Genomic DNA, 23,083 nt, shown 5'->3' with positions numbered 1-23,083 from the left:
CATATGTATGAGTGTATGTGTGTGCGCGTGTGAGGTGGAGGGCATATGTATGAGTGTATGTGTGTGAGGTGGAGGGCGTGTGTATGAGTGTGTGGTGGAGGGCGTGTGTATGAGTGTGTGTGTGTGGTGGAGGGCGTGTGTATGAGTTTATGTGTGCGCGCGTGAGGTGGAGGGTGTGTGTGTGTGTGCGCGTGTCAGGTGGAGGGTGTGTGTGTGTGCGCGCGCATGTGTGTGAGTGTGTGCGTGAATTTGCTGGCCTGCACTCTGCTAGAAGTACTGTGAGATTGGATTTGCTGGCCTGCATTGAATGATGACTTGAGGTAAATTCTCAGATTTTCTTTGTTAAAATTTGAACGCTCAATCTCTCTATATTAAAATAGTCTCTTTTTTTTAAATCAACAACAAAAAGACATCAAGAGGTAGTGAGCAGCAGAACACAAGAGACACAACAAGAAATAACTGAACTTAATAAATCTCATCTTTAACATTTAAATTGTTGTTATATAGTAAAAGTCATTCACATTTTAAATTTTTAAATCCTTTTTCCACTTTTCATGCCTCTTCATCACAATGAGAACCTAATAGGCAGGAATAGCTGCGCTGTCGGAGAGCCACTAATAGTGCACGGGGGGGTGAGAGGTTGAGGGGAGATGGACTGAATGCGTGGGGGTGAGGAGGGGAATGGCAAGGAGCAGAGTGGGGGGGGGGGGGTGATGGGAGGAAGGGTGACTGAGTGGACTACCACACCAGCCGTGAGTAACTGGACTGCCAGCCCACCAGCCATGAGTAAGTGAACTGCCAGCCCACCAGCCATAAGTCACTGGACTGCCAGCCCGCCAGCCATGAGTAAGTGAACTGCCAGCCCACCACCTTAATGAACTGCGAGTCCAAGAATCCATTCAGTCCACAATGTCCATATTAGCCCTCAGGAAACCAGTCCCTTCAGACCACAACACCCATACTAGTGCTCCAGAGATCCACGCAAGTTAGAATTCCCTCCTTCATTGCTGTGATATGTAAAAAAAAGATGTAAATGTCTAAAATTGATTCTCCACCCTCTCCCCATTCTCTCTCTTTCTCACACCTGTTTTGGACAGAATTTCTGGCAGTTTGAGCTGCCAGACCGCCAGGCCCAAGTGACTGAGCTGCCAGCCCAAGAATTCATTCAGTCCACAATGTCCATACTAGCCCTCTGGAAACCAGTCCCTTCAGCCCACCACACCCATGCTAGCGCTCCAGAACACCCCCGCCCCTCCCCCTCCCCCTCCCCCTCCCCCTCCCCTCCTCTCCTCTCCTCCACAGGCCAGCAATATTGGAATTGGTGGAGAGGTGGAATATTGAGTTGGGAGACCAGCCCTCCCATGTGAAGCTGGGACCCAACGGGTCCCACTTCGTCTAGTCTCAAATACTAGCACCATAATGACTAAAGTTAAGTTGGAGGGGGGACACCTCATGTAGAAACTCATCTGGTACAAGCATGTAGGCATGCAGAGAGAAGCCAGCTATCTGGAGGGATTGCACATTACATCTTCCCCTGAAGGCTTGTCAGTGGTTTATTATTAGGGAGCATAGCCAGGTTCAAATGCTTTGTGTTAAAGAAGGAACTGCAGGTGCTGTAAAATTGAAGGTAGACAAAAGTGCTGGAGAAAATCAGCGGGTGCAGCAGCATCTATGGAGCGAAGGAAATGGGCAAAGTTTCGGGCTGAAACCCTTCCTCTGACTGATGGAGGGTGGGGGGGGAAGAAGAAAGGAAAAATGAAGAGGATGAGCCCGAGGGCTGAGGTAGGGCTGAGAAGGGGAGGAGACAGCATTGGCTGCCGGAAATTGGAGAATTCAAAGTTTATGCCGCTAGGGCGCAGACTGCACCCCACCCCCCCTCCCCGATCCCTTCAGCCACAAGGGCCACATCTAACTTCCTCTTAAATATAGCCAATGAACCGGCCTCAATTACTTTCTGTGGCAGAGAATTCCACAGATTCACCACACTCTGTGAAAATAACTTTTCTCATCTCGGTCCAAAAAGACTTCCCCCCTTAAACTTAAACTGCGACCCCTTGTTCTGGAATTCCCCAACATCGGGAACAATCGTCTTGCATCTAGCCTGTCCAACCCCTTAAGAATTTTGTAAGTTTCTATAAGATTCCCCCTCAATCTTCTAAATTCCAACGAGTACAAGCCGAGTCTATCCAGTCTTTCTTCATATGAAAGTCCTGCCATCCCAGGAATAAGTCTGGTGAACCTTCTCAATGTCTTTCCTCAGATTAGGAGGCCACAACTGTACGCAATACTCCTGGTGTGGTCTCACCAAGGCCCTGTACAACTGCAGTAGAACCTCCCTGCTCCAATACTCAAATCCTTTTGCTATGAATGCTAACATACCATTCGCTTTCTTCACTGCCTGCTGCACCTGCATGCCTACTTTCAATGACTGGTGTACCATGACACGCAGGTCTCGTTGCATCTCCTTTTCCTAATCGGCTGCCATTCAGATAATAGTCTACTTTCCTGTTCTTGCCACCAAAGTGGATAACCTCACATTTATCCATATTATACTGCATCTGCCATGCATTTGCCCACTCACCCAACCTATCCAACTCACCTTGCAGCCTCCTAGCATCCTCCTCACAGCTAACACTGTCCCCCAGCTTCGTGTCATCCGCAAACTTGGAGATGTTGCATTCAATTCCCTCGACCAAATCATTAATATATATTGTAAATATCTGGGGTCCCAGCACTGAGCCTTGCGGTACCCCACTAGTCACTGCCTGCCATTCTGAAAAGGACCCGTTTACTCCTACTCTTTGCTTCCTGTCTGCCAGCCAGTTCTCTATCCACATCAATACTGAACCCCCAATACCGTGTGCTTTAAGTTTGCATACTAATCTCTTATGTGGGACCTTGTCGAAAGCCTTCTGAAAGTCCAGATATAACCCATCCACTGGTTCTCCCTTATCCACTCTACTAGTTACATCCTCGAAAAATTCTATAAGATTCGTCAGACATGATTTACCTTTCATAAATCCATGCTGACTTTGTCCAATGATTTCACCACTTTCCAAATGTGCTGCTATCCCATCTTTAATAACTGACTCTAGCATTTTCCCCACTGCCGATGTTAGACTAACTGGTCTGTAATTCCCCGTTTTCTCTCTCCCTTTTTAAAAAGTGGGGTTACATTAGCTACCCTCCAACCCTCAGGAACTAATCCAGAATCTAGAGAGTTTTGAAAAATTATCACCAATGCATCCACTATTTCTGGGGCTACTTCCTTAAGCACTCTGGGATGCAGCCTATCTGGCCCTGGGGATTTATCTGCCTTTAATCTATTCAAGTTACCTAACACCACTTCCCGGTTAACCTGGATTTCACTCAGTTCCTCCATCTCATTTGACCCCCAGTCCCCTGCTATTTCCGGCAGATTATTTATGTCTTCCTTAGTGAAGACAGAACCAAAGTAGTTATTCAATTGGTCTGCCATGTCCTTGTTCCCCATGATCAATTCACCTGTTTCTGACTGCAAGCTACCTACATTTTTTTAAATTAATCTTTGTCTCTTCACATATCTATAAAAGCTTTTGCAGTCAGTTTTTATGTTCCCTGCGAGTTTTCTTTCATAATCTATTTTCCCTTTCCTAATTAAGCCCTTTGTCCTCCTCTGCTGGACTCTGAATTTCTCCCAGTCCTCTCGTAGGCGGCTTTTTCTGGTTAATTTGTATGCTTCATCTTTTGTTTTGATACTATCCCTGATTTCCCTTGTTATCCACGAATGCACTACCTTCCCTGATTTATTCTTTTGCCAAACTGGGATGAACAATTGTTGTAGTCTTTAAATGCCTTCCATTGCATATCCACCGTCAATCCTTTAAGAATCAATTGCCAGTCTATCTTGGCCAATTCACGTCTCATACCCTCAAAGTTACCTTTCTTTAAGTTCAGAACCCTTGTTTCTGAATTAACTATGTCACTCTCCACCCTAATGAAGAACTCAACCATATTATGGTCACTCTTGCCCAAGAGGCCAAGCACAACAAGACTGTTAACTAACCCTTCCTCATTACTCAATACCCAGTCTAGAATAGCCTGCTCTCTCGTTGGTTCCTCTACATGTTGGTTTAGAAAACTATCCCGCATACATTCCAAGAAATCCTCTTCCTCAGCACCCCTGCCAATTTGATTCACCCAATCTATATGTAGATTGAAGTCACCCATTATAACTATTTTACCTTTGTTGTACACATTTCTAATTTCCTGTTTGATGCCATCCCCAACTCCACTACTACTGGTAGGTGGCCTGTACACAACTCCCACTAGCGTTTTCTGCCCCTTAGTGTTTCGCGGCTTTACCCATATCGACTCCACATCCTCCAAGCTAATGCCCTTCCTTTCTATTGCGTTAATCTCCCCTCTGACCAGCAACGCTACCCCACCTCCTTTTCCTTTCTGCCTATCCCTCCTGAATATTGAATATCCCTGGATGTTCTGCTCCCAGCCTTGGTCACCCTGGAGCCATGTCTCCGTGATACCAACTATATCATATTCATAGAAAATAGGTGCAGGAGTAGGCCATTCGGCCCTTCGAGCCTGCACCGCAATTCAATATGATCATGGCTGATCATCCAATTCATTAATAACTATCTGCACATTCAACTCATCCACCTTATTACGAATGCTCCTTGCATTGAGACACAAAGCCTTCAGGCTTGTTTTACAACACTCTTACCCCTTGTCCAATTAGGTTGAAAAGTGACCCTTTTAGATTTTTGCCCTGGATTTGTCTGTCTGCCACTTTCACTTTTCACCTTGCTACCTATTGCTTCTACCGTCATTTTACACCCCTCTGTCTCTCTGCTCATGCTCCCATCCCCTTGGGTCCTTGAATGGAGTCGAGGGGGGAGGTAAAGCGGCAAGTGTAGCATCTCTTGCGGTTGCAAGGGAAGGTGCCCGGGGAGGGGGTGGTGCGGGAGGGAAGGGAAGAATTGACAAGGGAGTTACGGAGGGAGCGGTCTTTGCGGAAAGAGGGAGAAGACGGGAAGATGTGGCGAGTGGTCGGGTCACATTGAAGGTGGCGAAAATGATGGAGGACTATTTGTTGTATGTGACGGCTAGTGGGGTGAAAGGTGAGGACTAGGGGGACTCTGCCTTTGTTACGAGTGGGGGGATGGGGAGAGAGAGCAGTGTTACGGCGTATGGAAGAGATCCTGGTGCGAGCCTCATCTATAGTAGGGGAGGGAAACCCTCGTTCCCTGAAGAATGAGGACATTTCCGATGCCCTGATGTGGAACACCTCATCCTGGGAGAAAATGGAATGCCCGGAGACGACGGAGAGTGTCTGAGGAGTCTTGAACATAGGTAGGGAGGGATTTAACCAGGGGGATAGGATGGAGTCAAGGTATGTGGAAATGAGTTCGGTAGGGCACGAACAGGCAGAGACAATGGGTCTACCAGGACAGTCAGGTTTGTGGATTTTGGGGAGAATGTAAAATCGGGCTGTGCGGGGCTGGGGAACGATGAGGTTGGAGGCTCGGTCGGGCAGGGCGTGGGAGTTGATGAAGTCGGTGATGGTGCTAGAGATAATGGCCTGGTGCTCGTCAGTGGGGTCATGGTCCAGGGGTAAGTAGGAGGAGCTGTCCGAGAGTTGGCGCGTGGCCTCAGCTTTGTAGAGATCGACGCGCCAGACTACCACGGCACCTCCCTTGTCGGCGGGTTTGAGAACCCAGTCTGGGTTGTTGCGGAGTGAGTCGATGGCTGTACGTTCAGGGGGGGAGAGAGATTGGAGTGAGGCAGGGGAGTGGAGAAGTTGAGGCGGTTGATGTCCAGATGGCAGTTTTGGATTAAAATGTTCTAAAGCCGGAAGGCCATGAGGGGGGGGTCCACGAGGAGGGGGTTCGCTGGAGACGGTAAAAGGGATCAATAGGGGGGCGAGGACTCCTTCCCATGGAAGAACGCTGTGAGGCGGAGGCAACGGTAGAAGAGCTCCAAGTCGTGGTGGGCGCGGTACTCATTGAGGTGGGGACGGAGGGGGACAAAGATAAGACCTCTGCTGAGGACCGACCATTCGGTGTCGGAGAGGGGGAGGTCAGGGGGGGATGGTGAACATACGGCAGCGATGGGGGTTGGGGCAGGTGAGTGGACTGAGGCCGAGGCGATGTCTGGTGGGTGGTCAGGGGGTAGGGGGGTATGAGGACCGTAGTGTGGGTGGGGAAGAGCAGGTGCACATAGTTTGAGGGGGATGTGGAAGACCCAGTGGAACAGCCACTGAGGTTACCAGGGTTAGGGAGACTAGCACTAGGACCCAGTGCAGTCAAACCCAGGGGAGTGGGAGTTAGCTGCGTGGAGGCTTCAGGCCCGGTGCTGAGTCCAGGCTGCAAGTAAGGCGACGGCTACGGGCTGATGGAGGGCAGTGGAGTGGCGAGGCTCGGCGGACCCGATGGTAGAACGCGGGCAGTAGAGTCTGGGTCGGCGGGCAATGCGTGGGAGGTCCCGGTGGACGGATGGTCAGTGGGGCGGCAATTGAAATGCTTTGTATTGTTTAACCTGCTCGACACAAAAATAGAGAAGGAACACCGCTGTGAATGTCTATGAACAAAAGGCATTGACCACAAGACATTTCTTCCCAATGCCCAACCACAATTTATAGATTCAAGCTGCACTAGCATTTCCAATTATAGAGAGTTGAACTCAAAATGAGAATATGAAGCATTGTGCCACTAACCAATTAATATTCAGTCGAACAAAGTCAAAAATATTCACAAATCCATGCACTGCACAACTAGAAGAGTCAAATTTCTTATCGCTGTAATGCTCAGCAAACTCAGATACAACATGGATCAACCATAAGTACCTAAAATGATTCAGAAGATGATCATGACAACGATCTGCACGGGGAAATCAACATGGGCACCAACATGGAGAACTGTTTGTCAGTTTCCACTTTGAAAACCTTAGCCTCAGTGATCAAAGCTTCCTGGAGAATGAGATAGAAGCCTGATCCCTATACGCTATATACGTTAGGGTTTACAAATTCCAACTCCACATGTCCTCCTTCCTCAACGTGCCGAGACATTTCTGCTCTGCAGAATCAGCAGCATATCAATTGAATCAGCACAATCATTCACGGTAGAAAAGTGATAACCAGACACTACAGTGATAAGAGGCAGGCCCTTGCCCAGAGTGTTCCGTAGCAGAACACATGAAGTGGGTCTTTAAATAATGTAGCTTCAATAGAGAGTTGCCAAAAACATGCTTCTGTTGTAAGGAACCAATGATGTGTTTTAAGTAGGAAAACGTGACTCCAGTTTGCCTTGTAACATTCTCAAATATTTTGTCGAATGACTTCACTGCATGGGCATTCTTTGCAATGAACACATACAGCTAAGCACACAAAACTAAAGTTCCCATTTATGATATTTTCACTGATAATTGTATAATCAAATTCTACTTCCAAAGAGATCCCCAACACAGCACAACTTTGCAGTTCTTCTGCTAAACAATGGCTCAGCGTGAATCTAAAATCTTCTGATATAAATATTGGCACTCCTTGACAATTCTTAAAGCAATTCTTAAAGCAACTCCTTAAAGCAATTATTTTAGCCCACCTACGCCCTTGGGCTCTGTGGAGCTCCCAAGTGGTCTCCGCTTCTAATGACAAATTTACATGTGCACTGTAGCACTTCTGTATCAATTTGCATAACATCAGTCTTTCACAAGGGTACGTGGAACATAACTTCCACAGCAGCAAAAAATTGTTAATAATACAAAGACAGGAGAGGAAGGAACATGCACAGAGTTTTCAAAGGATTAATGCAGAGATAAGGAAATAGGCAGACATTTTAGAGATGTAGCATAATCTGGAAAGTTGATTAAAAAAAAAGATTAAATTGTGAAACTCAAAAGAAAGCTGTTGGGTTGTGGTTTCCTCCTACTTTAAACAGAAAATTAGCCGGCTGACGAAATAAATAATTAGGAAGGCAAAAAGGAATGAAACTTTATTGTCAAAGAGGGATGACATATGGAAAATGTATGGCATAACCATATCTGGAGCATAGTTTTGATCCCTTTATTTAAGGAGGAATAATTACATTTAGGTGTCCTTGAGACTCTTAGGTGTCCTTGAGACTCTTGAAAGGCGCCCATAAATAAAATGTATTATTATTATTATTATTGAAGAGCATTCACTATGCTGAGTACTGGGATAAAAGGGGTTGGCTTATGAGGAAAGTTTGACTTTATGTCCATTGGAAATTAGAAAAATCAGCAGTTCAGTGATTATTCAAAGTATTAAATTCTCCCAATCAATCTCAGTTACCTCCATAAATGCATGGTCATTTAGTCATTAACAGTATTAGAGGCATGGCTATACAAAAGTTGCCTGTTACATATGGTCAAACAGATTTCTTGAAAGTAATTGTATTGGTTATGAAGTGCTTTGAGGTGCAATTGAAATGCAATTTCACTGCTGATTTTTCTTCTTAGAAAAAAGTTGTTCAGCAATCATTGTATAATAATTTAGAAATGTTTTACTTTGAAGGTTGTAACTAAAACAAAGATTGCAAGCAATATACACAAATACCGGCATTTTAAAAACCCCTAGTAAACCTTTAATTAGAGTTGTTTTTACAAGACAAATGACAAATTACATTAAACATCTGAACTGTTTGAACTTCTGGATATTATACACCTTCCCATCTGTCTTGCAGGTTGGGATATTGTCAATCTTAACAGTTATAAGCAAAATAAGATGGATAATGGTACATATTACAATATATAAATGTACAATGTTTACATAAAATGAAATACATCAGAGAAGCTGGAAAATTCAAAGATGCATCTGTATCAAGTAGTGGCCCTTAATGGAATATGCCACATTCACATACTTTCACTCTTACAACAGATCAACAATCAGATGCACCAAGGATTGGCCCAACATGAACAGTATCACCATCACACAATGCACACATGGAACAGCAAGTTTCCTTGCTTTATTTGTGGTACAACTTCTTTTTAACCAAAGTGCAACAAAAGCTGTATGGAAACTTCAGATTTTTAAGTGGAACACTTTAAAACTGGGATTAAACTACATTCCTGTTCAAGCACAGAGGTAAGGCACAGTGAGGCTCTGCTGCAGGCAGTGTGCATCATGTTTACTCTGAGTACATTGTGCATTTGTGCAATTCCACGCTCTTCACTGCAGATTACCAAACTCAGAATAAAAGTAAATAAAAGCAGGATTAGGTAATATGTGAAACTATGCTCATTTTTGGAAAATATTCCATCATATAGGCTGCTTCTATTTACCTAATAATGAGGGACTGATTAGCTAATCAAAATATATAACTATCTTATGTGCATTATTCTGCAGTAATCTTCTGTCATTCTGCAAATTTATACTCATTATACGACACTGCTGGTTTTCTCCTTTCTGCATGATAGCACTACTTTTATCCGTATTTAATCCAGACATGTTTAGTGTACAAAATAAAAATCAGATTTTATCGGTAAGCGAACAGCTACATCATAAAGCTATTCTTAGTGGTGTTCACATTTGCTTAAAACTGTTGAAATGCACCCTCGCTTTTCTGTGTACTCTCCCCATGTCATTACTCAAATAGTCTCCCTACTATACTATCGTTAGTTGTTGGATGGCAATCCTGTGCTAAGTTACTTGTATGGATTTACTTTGAACCACAGGCAAATCAAAACTCCAAAATGGAAAAGTTTTGAGTAGTCAAGTTAATTATGAGGTCCTTTCATATAACCATGGTCAAATACTGTTTGGACTTAATCTACATGATTAATAATTAATGTACCTAAAAACATAATTCTTAACTTTCAGTAAATTAAATGTTTGTGCCCAGTCGAAAGATCAAGAATTAATCATTGTACGAGAGGCGTGCCTCATGTTGCGTCTACACAATTATTTTTTATGCCAATATACCAATGCTACAGATAGCTCCTTTGGAAATTTTCTTCAGCTTCCTAGCATCTTGACACAAAAGATGCAGTCCATATAATACAAAAAGTGTACATATAAAAGCAATAAAAAGGAAGACAGAGCATTCAAGCAAGACTTCTCCTGGTACAGCATAGCAATACTGGCAGGAGTAGGTGGGGTCTCACGAGGGTCCTTGGGAGTTAGCTGTGTTGGTTAGAAGTCGCAGATGTGACATTGAATTCATATACCTATTTGACGGTTTTAATGGAGTGTTGCAATGGACCGCCTGAGGGAAACGATAATGGTAGCGATCTAGTCTCAGATATTTTACAGTCACTAACTTTCCTGAAAGAGAAAAAAAAAAAGTTACTTAAATAAAACTTCAAACAAGTTTCCAAAATACCTAGTGCACAAAAGAGCAACATTCTGCATACTTAGCAATAAATGACTACAAAATGCTTTCCCATCTCTGCTTTAGTTTATTAAAATCTAAAAACTGCTATCTACAAATAAATGTAACTTGCCTTTATCAAGTATTAAATACAAAATACTATTTTTCATTGATGGCAATTAAAGGAAAAAGCAGAGTGAAACAATTTTGAAAGTAATATTTTTTTCACCGGACAATACTCCCGATTACGTTTGTAAAAACTAGTCCTTTCTACACTGCACTTCCACGCAACCAATATGGCTGAAATACAATTAGGCAAATGTGCAACACACTTTTTGTAGCACAGGGCTTGAAATTAACGGTTGCCCGGGTGCCAACGACCACCCAAAGTGCCACCGGGCAACCTAAATGCCGAGACATTTTGCCCGGCTTGGCACTGCAGATACTGGTTTATAGTGAAGATAGAAGACACAAAAAACTGAAACTCAGCGGGTCAGGCAGCATCTCTGGAGAAAAGGTACGTGACGTTTCGTGTCGGTGACGGCTGTATTGCAGAGCAAAGATATCAGGTGCGTGGTGATGAAGGGTCGGAGCGAATGACGGGCCCCGCACAGCGGCCGCGAAGCAGCTCCATCTCCTCCTCTTCCCGCACCCCGCCCGCCCTGATAGCGGCCTCTGCTTGCAAATCCGCTAACGGACCTTTCAAAACAAACCCTCCTGCACGCCGAGGCCGGGAGGAGGGAGGGAGGGAGAGGCCTCCTTCCGCCGTCTGAAGCAGCTGCACCAAAGATCCTGTAGCAATAGGATCTTTGAGCTGCACCGCTCAGCCCCGCACCTTGCTGTTGGCTGGCGGAGATGGGGAGGTGGTGGCGAGGAGATCCCAATCGCCTCCCCCTTTGGCGGCAGCACTTGGCGGCATACAGGGACGGCCAAGGCAGCGGGGCGATGTTGTCCGAAGAGCGCTGACCTTCCTTCCTCTCCACCTGCCCCTTCCCCCCTCTATCTCTCTCTCTCTCTCTCTCATGTACGCACCCCTCCACCCCCCCCCCCCATCCTGAAATCCGTTATCTCCATCCCGCACTGATTCCCATTCCCGCCTGTACTGAACTCCCCCATTCAAGAAGAATAGGGGGAACAATCTGAAGAAGGGTCACGACCCGAAACGTTGCCTATTTCCTTCGCTCCATAGATCCTGCCTCACCCGCTGAGTTTCTCCCGCATTTTTGTCTACTCCCATTCATCCTGTACTGACCCCCCCATTCAACACCACTGACATCCCCCGTGCTCTCCCCTCACAATTTTACATACTCCAACCAACACGTACTAAATTCACCTGCCTCAATCCATCCACTCTGCACCGATTGCCTTCTCAAACCCCCGCCGCCATCTATCCACCCCGCACCGATTCACAACCCCCCCCGACCCTATTGTGCTAGAAATGTCTTCACATCGAACGTTGGCTATGTTTGATAACGGAATGCAATCAAATGTGTTTTAATTCCCAATGTTATTATTTGTTTTAGTGAACACGTGAAACATTAAAACCGCAGTGTTCGATTGTCACTGCTACCGTTGATACGTTATTACAGAATTCATTTTAACGGCAAATCCATGCTCTTAATATGGAGTATCAGTACTGTAGTTATTTAATGAGTAACATTCACAACTATACGTTGGATTTATCCAGGTTTTACTTCTACAGTCGGTCATATACATCACAAATTTGGTCAGGAGATATTTCAGTTGAAATTTTGATGTTAATTCTGAAGTGGGAATGATGAAAACAGCGTTTACCAATATTTTTTTTTAAATCTGGTGTACAAACTGGGTATCTTCATTGCTGTTCACAACACGTACATCTAATCTGAATGTCCGGTAATGTGCCGTTTTGACACATTTAAACATATTACCAAAAGAACATTTGCTGCAGTTATGTCCTTTGGCCATCTCTTGTCAGTTAGTGTAATGTTTAACCTGTCAGATGGGTATAGTCGGTTTTAACAGCTATTATCATAAAGTGCCTTTAGAAATTTCCTTGCAACCTGTATATTTTGTTATGGATAAATTATGTGGGAAGCGAGAGTGTTTCTGTACCAATAGCAATAACGACCCATGCTATGGCCATGTCATGGTAATTTTACTTCGGAGTCACGTGAGTGACTACGTGAGGAAGGGCCGTCCGTCTGCGTGCGCGTCATTACGTCTGAACGCAACGCGCATGACGGACTGGAGAGGCACTGAGTCCTCCCAACCGTCAGGATCGGCAGGTAAGGAAAGTTGAACTACTTACCTGCGTTCTCTCGGACTTGAAGCTTTTTGTAGTTTCAGAGCCCAGATGTCGAGGAGACGGTCCGCGGGGAAGTCGGCTGCCGAAGACCGCAGCATTCCCAGTAGCGGGCGACGGTCTTGTTCCCGGCATTACCGCCGGCAGAACCGGCAGGAAAGACGGTGCAGGAGGAGGAGCTCCGTGGTGGTCCTGCGGGACGTAAAAACCACCCGCAAGTCTGACACCCGTTGACTCAGATGAGTCCGGGGAAGAGTGATACCCTCCCTCAACGGAGAGCGTCTGAGGACGACTCTCCCACATGGAGCAACTTATGGAGAAGTTGCTCCAACAATGATCTGCTCCGAAGGAGGGAGCAGTATCAGCACGGGCCTCTACAGCAGGCCGTGCCAGCAGCCTCACACATGGGGGAAACAAAACGGGCCAGGAGTACCTAGGCAAACCCAATTGGAGGGTAGGCCAGGAGGATCCCGGATGGAGAGGATAACCTCCTTCATGGGTAACGTGTTTAAACGTTCAAAACCCACATGGAGCACCTGATGGAGAGGTGCTCCACAATGATATACTCCAAAGGAGGGAGATATCAGCCCGGGAATTATGGAGAACCCGCAGGCAGCGGCACCTGTTTCAGGGCTGCACAAATGTCTCCTGCTCTGAGGAGAGGAGCATCCACAGTCAGTTTCAGTCTGACCCAAAGCAAGAATCTCATTTAGGTCCGCTGGAGGGGCCATGTCAGCGCAGGTATCCTCAGGGGCCTGCGGCAGCACCTGTTTTCAGGGCTGCCTACAAATCTCACTCTCAGTGGAGGGGAGTGTGAGTGATCAGTAGGTAACTGATCTCGAATTTAAAGTATGAACATACTGAAGCACATGCACATGGCCTCAAGAGCCAGCAGTTGGCAGAATATTCGCACAAATGCCGGCAAGGGAACAGCGCTATCAGGGTGACATTGGAAAAACTAGCCGCCGAATCCTCTCTTCAGGTAAGACCAGAAGAAGGAAGCAAAAGCTGTCGGACCAACCAAGGTACAATGGCAAGCCAACTTCATCAGTAGGCGACAAACACACCCCACACCTCCATAGGGGATAAGCAGTTCACTGAAGCCGGTGGTAGCTTGAAAGCTGGGCACGGAAATATGATCAGTCGTCTTTCAAGGCAGACTCAGAATTATGGCCAGAATTGTCTTACAAGGCAAGCTCAGTATGATAAGGTTTTCAGACCAAGACCCAAGCAGAGGTCAGGAGAAACATGGAATCCACACTCCCTACCAGTCCTACTCCCAATCAAGGAGAGAAAAGGAACCCGCATCAGGGGCCTTTGGGCTTACCACAAGACCACCGGTAGCCATGGAGGTAGGTGGGTCTGGGTTTACCGAAAAAAGGGATTGTGGACCAGTTACATGTTGGTAATTTTACTCTTGTGTTTTTGTTCAAAATGACAATAACATGAATTTCAGATCTGGTTTTAAAAAACAGATAACAACATGTGATTATTTTACTGCACAACATACATAGGTTCCAAGCAGACTTAGAACTCGGACCGGAGTTGTCTTCGAGGCAGGCCCAGTATTATGGGCAGGATTGCTTTCCAGGACAGGTGACAGATGGAGGATGTCACTTCATCCAGGTTTAACTCATTTGTGCAGTATAGACTTTCAGAACAGTAAAATTGTGTTATGGTCTAACAACTGTTTTATAGGAGCTTCCTATAAAATGGTCACATGGCATGCATCAACCTCAAAGATGCATACTATGCGGTGTCTATTCACAAAGAACAGGAGATATTTGAAGTTTAACTGGATGGCATGGCTCTGCCAAATGGATTGACAGCAGCTCCTAGACTATTGACTAAACTACGGAAACCAATTCTGGGACTACTAAGGTCTCAAAACCACATAGTAATGGCATATTTGGAGGACATTTTCAATTTGGAGTTACCAAGAATTGGCAGAAGCATCAGTCAAAGCAAACCAAAACCCTGTTTGAAAGAATTGGTTACCTCATCCATCCAGTTAAATCAAAATTGACACCTACAAGGGTAATTGATTACCTAGGATTTACTATTAAAAACAGTAAATATGTTGGTGACTTTGCCTAGGGGCAAACAACAAGATTAAGTAAGACCTGATAGTCAAATACTAGCCATCTATCAGGCAAACAGGGAGTTTAATTGGCAAATAGTACCTGCATTTCCAGCAGTACGTCACGGGCCTTTGCATTACCAGAATTTACAGCGAGCAAAGGAACGAACACTCAGATTACATGCAGGCCAAATTGGCAAAACTATGGATTACCAGCAGAGGCCATTGTTGATAAACTATGGTGGATAACGAACGAGATACAGCTCAAGGGAAATTTTGCTCGAAAGCCATCGGTGGTTCAGACCTATGCTAGCGGCTAAGGATGGGGAGCCACAAACACAGTCTAGAGCTGTGGGGGCAGATGGAATGAGCAGGAGTCTGTAATTCCCCAACACAGGGAATCAATTACCCAGAATTTTTGGGGGCACTATATGGACTCGAGGTTTTCTGTAGCGATATGCAACCTGTGCTTGTTCAAATTCAGATTGATAACACCACTGCGGTGGCATATATCAATCACAAGGGTGGTGTAAAATCTGTATCATGCGACAGATTGTCGAACCTCATTTGGCACTGGTGTATCGAGAGGAATATTTGGGTTACAGCGGTCTATCTATGAGGTAGATATAACACGGTGACAGATGCTGGATCACGAATGTTTAATAACAACACAGAATGGATGTTGAATCGGGCAGTATTTAACGAAATAACTACACGATTTGGCATACCAGATATTGATCTGTTTGCATCTAGACCAAACCATCAGTTACCCAGATATGTGTCCTGCGAGCAGGATCCAGGAGCAAAGGCAGTGGATGCTTTCTCCCTCAATTGGGGAGGAATGTTTATGTATGCTTTCCGCCAATTTGTCTCACAAACCGATGCTTGACCAAAATCAAGCAAGACTAAGCCACAGGCATATTGGTAGTGCCAGATTGGCCTACTCAAGCCTGGTTCCCAAAAAATTTGGGAATTATAGTCCAGCCAGTTATGGCTGTACCCAAGAGCAGGGACCTCCTAGTGAACCCAGTTACAGGGAGCAATCATCCACTACATGAACGTATTAACTTGTTGGTCTGCAGATTCTGAGGAGGCCATGTCAAGGCATAGGACTGTCCGAACAAATACAACACAGTTCGGATAACGGATGTCTTGGAGTTCCTATCAACTCTGTACCATAACTATAAACAAAGTTATAGTGCAATCTATAGTGCCAGAGGCGCACTCTCCTCCTATCTGATGCTGGAAGCAGGGCACAGGTCGATAGGAAAGCACCCCTTTACAACAAAATTCATGAAGGGAATTTACAACTTAATACCTCCAAGGCCAAGCTACACGGACACATGGGATGCGAGCGTGGTACTAACCCTACTTTGACAGTGGGGACCGCCTATAACTAACCCTGAAGGTGGTATGCTGACAAAGAGTCCAGACACTGCAAAAGTTACAGTTGGACTACATGACCACCAATATGAACAACATAACATTCCTAATCAGGAACCTGATAAAACAGAGCAGGCCAGGAATGCCAGGGATGGAGATCCAGTTCTTGGCATATCCAGAGGACCAACGGTTGTGTGTGTGGTAACGTACTAACACCACTATCTGAGAGTTACGGAGAACCTCAGAGGCTCAGAACAGTCGGTCTTCATCAGCCATTAAAAACCACATCAGAAGGTATCAACTCAAATCATCTCCAGATGGTCAAATGAGGTAATGGCGGTAGCAGGAGTGAACATTTATATCGTTAAATCTCACTCCACCAGGGCTGCATCTACGTCGGCAGCAAGAGCTATGGACGTGCCCCTTAACGACATCCTAGTAGCTGCAGGATGGACGAATGAAATAACGGTCCACCGGTTTTTATAACAAACCCATAACCGGACTGGGGGTGTTTGCACATACCATTTTAAGTTCTGTCCCTTAGTTTCCCCCGAAGGTTGGGAGGGGTAACTTTTTTTTAAACTTTTCTTTCATTTAAAGCATCAGTTTCTTTACTTAACTACATGTCTGAATGCTTTAATGATTACACGCATCCATGGTCAATCCATTCAGTGTGTGCCGCTTGGATTCGTAACCGGCGTAAAATCACAGAGCTTTGAAATCTTCACGTAGTCACTCACGTGACTCCGAAGTAAAATAGTAAGATTAAACGAGAACTTACCAGTTTGAAGTTTGATCTTGATTTTATGAGGAGTTACGATGAGCGATTACGTGCCCACCGCTCCCACCCTCATATTATCAAGGTCATATGGAAGTTCAAGTTTTTCACAATCTTACTATTCTCAGGTCTTTTTTATGTGATTTAACACCGCTGCTTTGAAGATTGACGCGCACGCACACGGACGGCCCTTCTTCGCGTGATCGCTCATCGTAACTCCTCATAAAATCAAGATCAAACTTCAAACTGGTAAATTCTCGTTTAATCTTACTATTTTCGCTCCTTCACAGAAAACACGCTTGCATCAATCTAGGGTGCATGGTTAAGCATATATGTTACCATGGTTCAGGTTTTATTGACACAGGTTGATCCAACGCTGAATAATCCAACCACATTTTTGTTTGGAAGTGGAAAGAACTAATAGAAATTGCATTAATTGCAATGTGTAAAAAGAGTTGAGATACTGTATTATAATTTTGCTGCATGTCATTGTGGTATACATCATGTCTTGATTGGTGAATATGTTTAGTTTGTGACTTTATTTGAAGCAGAAATAATATGCGAATGCTTCATTGAGCATAATTCCGACTGGTAACTCACTTCGGCCGAGCACATTATAGCACGCGTCATGCAAACCATCTTAAATGACCACCTAAACTGTAATTTGGCAACCTAAAAAGCTCCCAAGGTTGCCCGGCTGGCAACAGGGAAAAAAAGTTAAGTGAGAGCCCTCAAGCATGGCACTGGATGCCAACATGTGATGCAATTTCAGCCACTACTCACAGCTGTTTGTCCTCTCATTCTTTTTGTTATTTTTAGTCTGTTTTAAAGTTTGTTTCTCTTAGTCACTTCCTGGTCGAGGATGCATCCTATCCTCCGAGCCGCATCTTCTCCCCCTCCTCACGGCCTACCATCTGGATTGGCGCGGCCTTTCCTGCCGGAGACCGGCCAGAGTTTCAGCATCAGCAGCGGCACAGCATGGGATTCCATCACGGAGTGAGCGATGCCTTGCTGGGAATCGCCGTGTTGGAGCTCCGGAGTGCTGTGACTGCTGACTTCAACACCGTGGAGCTGTGGTCTGTGGAGCTACCAGCCGCGGGCGGTGGGAGCTTTCAGCCGCTGGCGGCGCTGACTTTTGACATCGCGGAGCCTGGGATCTCTAGCAGGGGTCGCCAGCATTGAATCCCCGCCCAGCTTGACCTGTGGACTTCGGGAGCCGCTAGGAAGCGGCCGATTCGGAGGCTCCGGGCCACTGAGAGCGTTCTTCCGTTCGCAGGCCTGAAAACATGGGGCCGCCATAGCTGCGACTGCAGAGGCCTCAATAGGCCCCGACCACGGGTGAACAGAGGAAGAGACTGAACTTGGGTGCCTTTCCTCACAGTGGGAAACGCTGATTCCGCTGGGGGGGGGGGGGGGGGGGGGGGGGGGATGTTTCTTTATGTTAAATTCTAAAGTGTGGTGTTTGTGTGCTGCATGGCAACTCAAATTTCACTGCACCAATTGGTGTATGTGACAATAAATGTCCTTTGTTATTACTCTGCTGTATATTGTACCTTAAAAGTGAAACTTAAATGTGTGAAAGTGATTTTAAAACATCTTACCATCAAACCACGAGCCATGAAGTGCTTTAAAAGCCTTGCCAGCATATTCTGGAGAGAGACACTTTACATAGACACAACCCTGTAGTAGAGAGCGCAGAGGAAATTATAGCATGTGAACAAAGACAAGGAAACCATATCAATTATAAGAAAACATTCAGGTAAACTAATTGGGCACACACTCAAGACATGAACATTAGATCAGATTATCTGTTTGTTAAAAAGATGGTACACACCTCACGTGAGTTTTTATCTACTGCAATGTGAACAATTCCCTCATTGTCACTACATTTTTCCAGAATTGCTTCTTGGATCGCAACATGCCAATCATCTCCAAGCTCCCTGCAAAATACAGAAAATATAAACACTAGCATTAAAAAAATTGATTTTCAGAATAATAAAAAGTAACTGGTAAATGTTCATGGGTGGTGGGAACACTTGGTTTTTCATTTGTAGACCAAATGTGTGTACTATAACATTTACATTAATAGGCACCCATCTTTTTCCATTCCCTTTTTACCCCTGATGTAAAAATGTTCATTAACATAGCCACAAACCCACTTTCCTATGTAAATGACAATGTAAATGACATTGCAAGGCAATATCAGAGAAATAGTTGAAACAACATTAACCCAACAGCAAAATATTCAACTTCCTGCTCAGAATTTGGAATTCTCACTTTGGCTTTGATATTGAACTCTAAATTGATCAACTTCAAAAACTGTCAACCCAATTACAAAGAAAAAGCTTTGAGTTAGGATTTGCCAGTCTTTATTTTTATCTACATATAACCAGCTATCTATATGTACCTGAAAAATTTGGATGCAATTCTGGTCACTTGAACACCAATCAGTAAAACAACTAATGCATCAAATACTTACATGACTGGGTCAAACATGTTGCGGATCTTTAAACAGGGCGTCAAACTGTTAGGTGGTGAATTTCTACCATCAAGATGGAAAGCTATGCAAGAAAAACTCATAATTTAATGGTATACTAAAAGTACATAGCTTCTTAAAATAAATTTCTGCAACATTACCGTCATGACAGTACAAACTATTTAAAATGAAACATTTTCAAATCAGCTAATTTAAGGCGGGTTTTCATTTGATTAGGGGGAAAATAAACGGTTGCTTGGAATGCATGTTTCAATGAATAAAGGTAAATGTACTGACAGATGAGTTCCTAAAGACTGCTGTCAAGTTAACACTGGTCGTCACCACTACAAGCAGTCTCAGCCAGCATTAGAGTTTTGACACTTTTTACCCCTGAATACTGCATAACATTAAATTCATAATTGTTCGCATCTAAGAATACAGAGAAAGTCATCCCTAATTGTTTCTTACAGTTCATTGGCAAAATATCTGTAGCCACTTGCCATTAGGGTTAACAAGCAAGAACTATTTCACAAAGCAGCTTCTGTTACTGAACTTGAGGAATACCCATCAGAACAAGATGACAAGTGATGATTGTAGTCTAACATATCTTCTGGAGCAAAGAAAATAAAGGCTGAAGTACATAATTCTTGGAACTTTTACCTAACTACGTTAAATTAAAAGTAATTTAAGTGACTAGAACTTACTTAGGGTACACAAAAGTATTCTACATCACGTTGTAGTTAAACAATACCAGATGGTAGTCGCCCACTATATCCTTTTGGATCTGGACCTCAAAGTTAATTTTTTACTTTAAACTGGAATTATTTTTTTTTTAATTACCAAGGAACAAGCCCCCCTCCCCACCAATGAAAACACTAACATAACGGGACCAAAAAAAAGTAGCTGAGGGATTGCAGCACAAGGAAATCTCAAAGAACAATTCAAAGTCACAAAATTACTCCAAATCAAATACATAAACACAGTAGTACAGCACAGGAACAGGCCCTTCGGCTTAAAATATCCATGCTGAACACGATGTCAAATTAAACAAATCTCCTCCGCCTGCACATGATCAATATTAGTCCATTCCCCACATATTCATGGGCCTATATAAAAGCATTTTAAATGCTACTATCACATCTGCCTCCACTACCACACCTGGCAGCACATTCCAGGCAAAAGACTTGTCCCACACATCTCCTGTAAACTTTGCCCTCCACCTTAAACCTCTGCCCTCGAGCCTTTGACATTTCCACCCAGGAAAAATGGATCTGTCTACTCCATCTATGTCACTCGTATGGACAGTAATCCTCGCCAAGGAAAAAGCTCCCCTCCCCACCAATGAAAACACTAACGAATAACAGGACAAAAAAATAGTTGATGGATTGCAGCACAAAGAGGGCGAGGGGGAGAATGACACTCGTTATTGTCGATTGTCCGTTATAACCAAGTAAGGTGTTATCTTTGTATGTAGTTGAAACAGAGGTGGCGCAGAGGTAAAGTTGCTGCCTTAAGGCTCTGTCCCACTTTCCCGAGTTACACACGAACTCTCCCGAGTTTTCCCCTTCATTCGAACTCGGGGAATGTCCTTAGCGAGTCCGTAGATGTTTTCTAGCGGCTCGTAATGCCAGCCGTACGAACTCAGGGCATCAGGTAAGTTGGAACATTTCTTCAACGTTGAGAAATGTCCATGAGTAATAAAAAAAAATAGCCCCGAGTACCTACGAATGGCTATTACCGTAATTATCAGAGTTCAAATCAAGGGGAAAACACGGGAGAGTTTGTGAGTAACTCGGGAAAGAGCCTTTACAGTGCCAGGGACCCAGGTATGATCCTGACTACAGATGCTGTCTGCATGGAGTTTGTACGTTTTCGCCGTGACCTGTGTGTGTTTTTTTCCGGGAGCACTGTTTTCCTCCCATACTCCAAAGGTGTACAGGTTTGTAGGTTAATTGGCTTGTTAACTTTGTAAATTGTCCCTGCTGTGTGTTGGATCGTTTTAGTGTGCGGGGATCAGTGCAGACTCAGTGGGCCGAAGGGCCTGTTTCCGCGATGTGTCTCTAAACTAAATTAAAGTGCAAATGGTGTTTAATAAACAAAAGGACACAAAGTGCTGGAGTATCTCAGCAGGTTATGCAGCATCGCTGAATATGCGACATCAGGACCCTTCTTCAGACTGATTCAGTCTGCTGAATTAGTCCAGCACTTTGTCCTTTAAACTAGGCCCCGATGCCGCTGGTCTGCACCAGTGAGCCCTTGTTCACCATTGATGCAGCTGTTGGTGAGGCTCATATTGTGGCCCCCGACCGGACCCGCTTTCTTCATGCCGCTGCCACTGACTGGATGCGCTCTGTCACCGTGGGGCTCCCGCCCCTCTCACCTGCTGCTGATTCCAAGGTGGAATATGACGTTGACTCCGTGGTGTGGGGAAAGAAGAAAGAGGAAGGAGCCCCACGGTAACCGAGCGTGTCCTGTAAGTAGCGGCAACTGAAGACAATAATGTGCGTAGCAACAACATCTGTGTTAATGGATTGTGAGGGGCTACAATGTGAGTAGCAACAACATCTGGGTCAACAGATTATGCGATGGGTGAAGGGGTCGCTGGTGCACCTTGCGAATCGGGGGTGATGTCAGGAGCTGGGGCTCTAAGTGGCCAGGGAGACAGTGCGAGCTGAGGATGGGTTGACCGGTCCCTCCCCACTAACTGAATTCAGTTATTAAAGGGTCCGTTAAAATGAGGGTTTACTGTACAGTTGAGTTTAAAGATACAGCAAGGAAACATGCCCTTTAGCCCGAGTCCTCGCTGACCATCGATTACCCATTTACACTTGTTCTATGCTATCGCACATTCTCATACACTCTGCACATGGTAGACTAACTATTCTATCTATACTTCACAATTTTATATACTTTTCAGCTCTTCCATTAGTCACCAATGCTCTAGAGACACAAGGAGCAATTTAGAGGCCAATTAACCTACAAATCCACACATCTTCAGGAGGTGGGAGGAAAATGGAGCACCCGGGAGGAAACCCACATGGTTACAGGAAGAACACGCAAACGCCACACAGGCAGCACGTGTGGGCAGAACTGAACCTAGGTCTCCGATCCTACGAGGCAGCAGTTCTACAGTTGCGCCACTGTGCCACCGCTATCTTATATACTTCTATCAGTTCTCGCCCGGATTTCTGACGCTCCAGAAAAAATATTTCATTTTTCATATAATTTCAGGGTGATCTGGGGTTGGGTAACATGGAAGAAACCATTTAGCTGTGCAAAGTCTCTCTTTGTGTTGGTTACATGGAACATGTAACCAACACATTACATTAATGTTTAAGGTATCATTCTTAACTGTCACTATATGTCATGTTGTCATTTGTGGGCGGAGCACCAAGGCAAATTCCTTGTTTGTGAATACCTGGCCAATAAACTTATTCATTCATTCATGTACAGCACAGGAACTTCAGCCCACAATGTCTGTGTCAAACATGATGCCAAGCTAAATTAATCTCATCTACATATGATCCACACTCCCCCATTCCCTACATATCCCTGAATCGCACCGTGGGATTGACTTTTAAATTTTGTTGTATCATGTGCAATGACAATAAACAGATTCATTAATTCATTCATATCAGTGTGCCTATCTAAAAGCCTCTTATATGCCTCTTATATTGCCACCAACACCCCTGGCACATTCCAGGCAGAAAAACTTGTCCCTTGCATCTCCTTTAAACTTTGCCCCCTTTCATTTTAAAAT

General features: G+C 44.6%; 1 protein-coding gene across 1 annotated transcript in view; it reads right to left on the bottom strand.

Annotated features, from left to right (window-relative positions):
* Positions 1 to 9,168: 9,168 nt before the first annotated feature.
* Positions 9,169 to 23,083, bottom strand: part of lemd3 (LEM domain containing 3) — a 52,879-nt gene continuing 38,964 nt past the window's right edge. The window contains exons 10-13 of the mRNA XM_033038233.1: positions 19,327 to 19,408; positions 18,682 to 18,787; positions 18,449 to 18,527; positions 9,169 to 10,276 (exon numbers count right to left, since the gene is read on the bottom strand). Coding sequence (XP_032894124.1) covers positions 10,113 to 10,276; positions 18,449 to 18,527; positions 18,682 to 18,787; positions 19,327 to 19,408 — 431 coding nt within the window. The 3' untranslated portion in view covers positions 9,169 to 10,112. The remainder of the gene's footprint in view (positions 10,277 to 18,448; positions 18,528 to 18,681; positions 18,788 to 19,326; positions 19,409 to 23,083) is intronic.

This window comes from Amblyraja radiata, chromosome 19 (assembly GCF_010909765.2).
Source record: "Amblyraja radiata isolate CabotCenter1 chromosome 19, sAmbRad1.1.pri, whole genome shotgun sequence".
NCBI classification, from domain to species: Eukaryota; Metazoa; Chordata; class Chondrichthyes; order Rajiformes; family Rajidae; genus Amblyraja; species Amblyraja radiata.
Note: the sequence above shows the minus strand (reverse complement) of the source record. Positions and strands in the feature narration are given on the sequence as shown.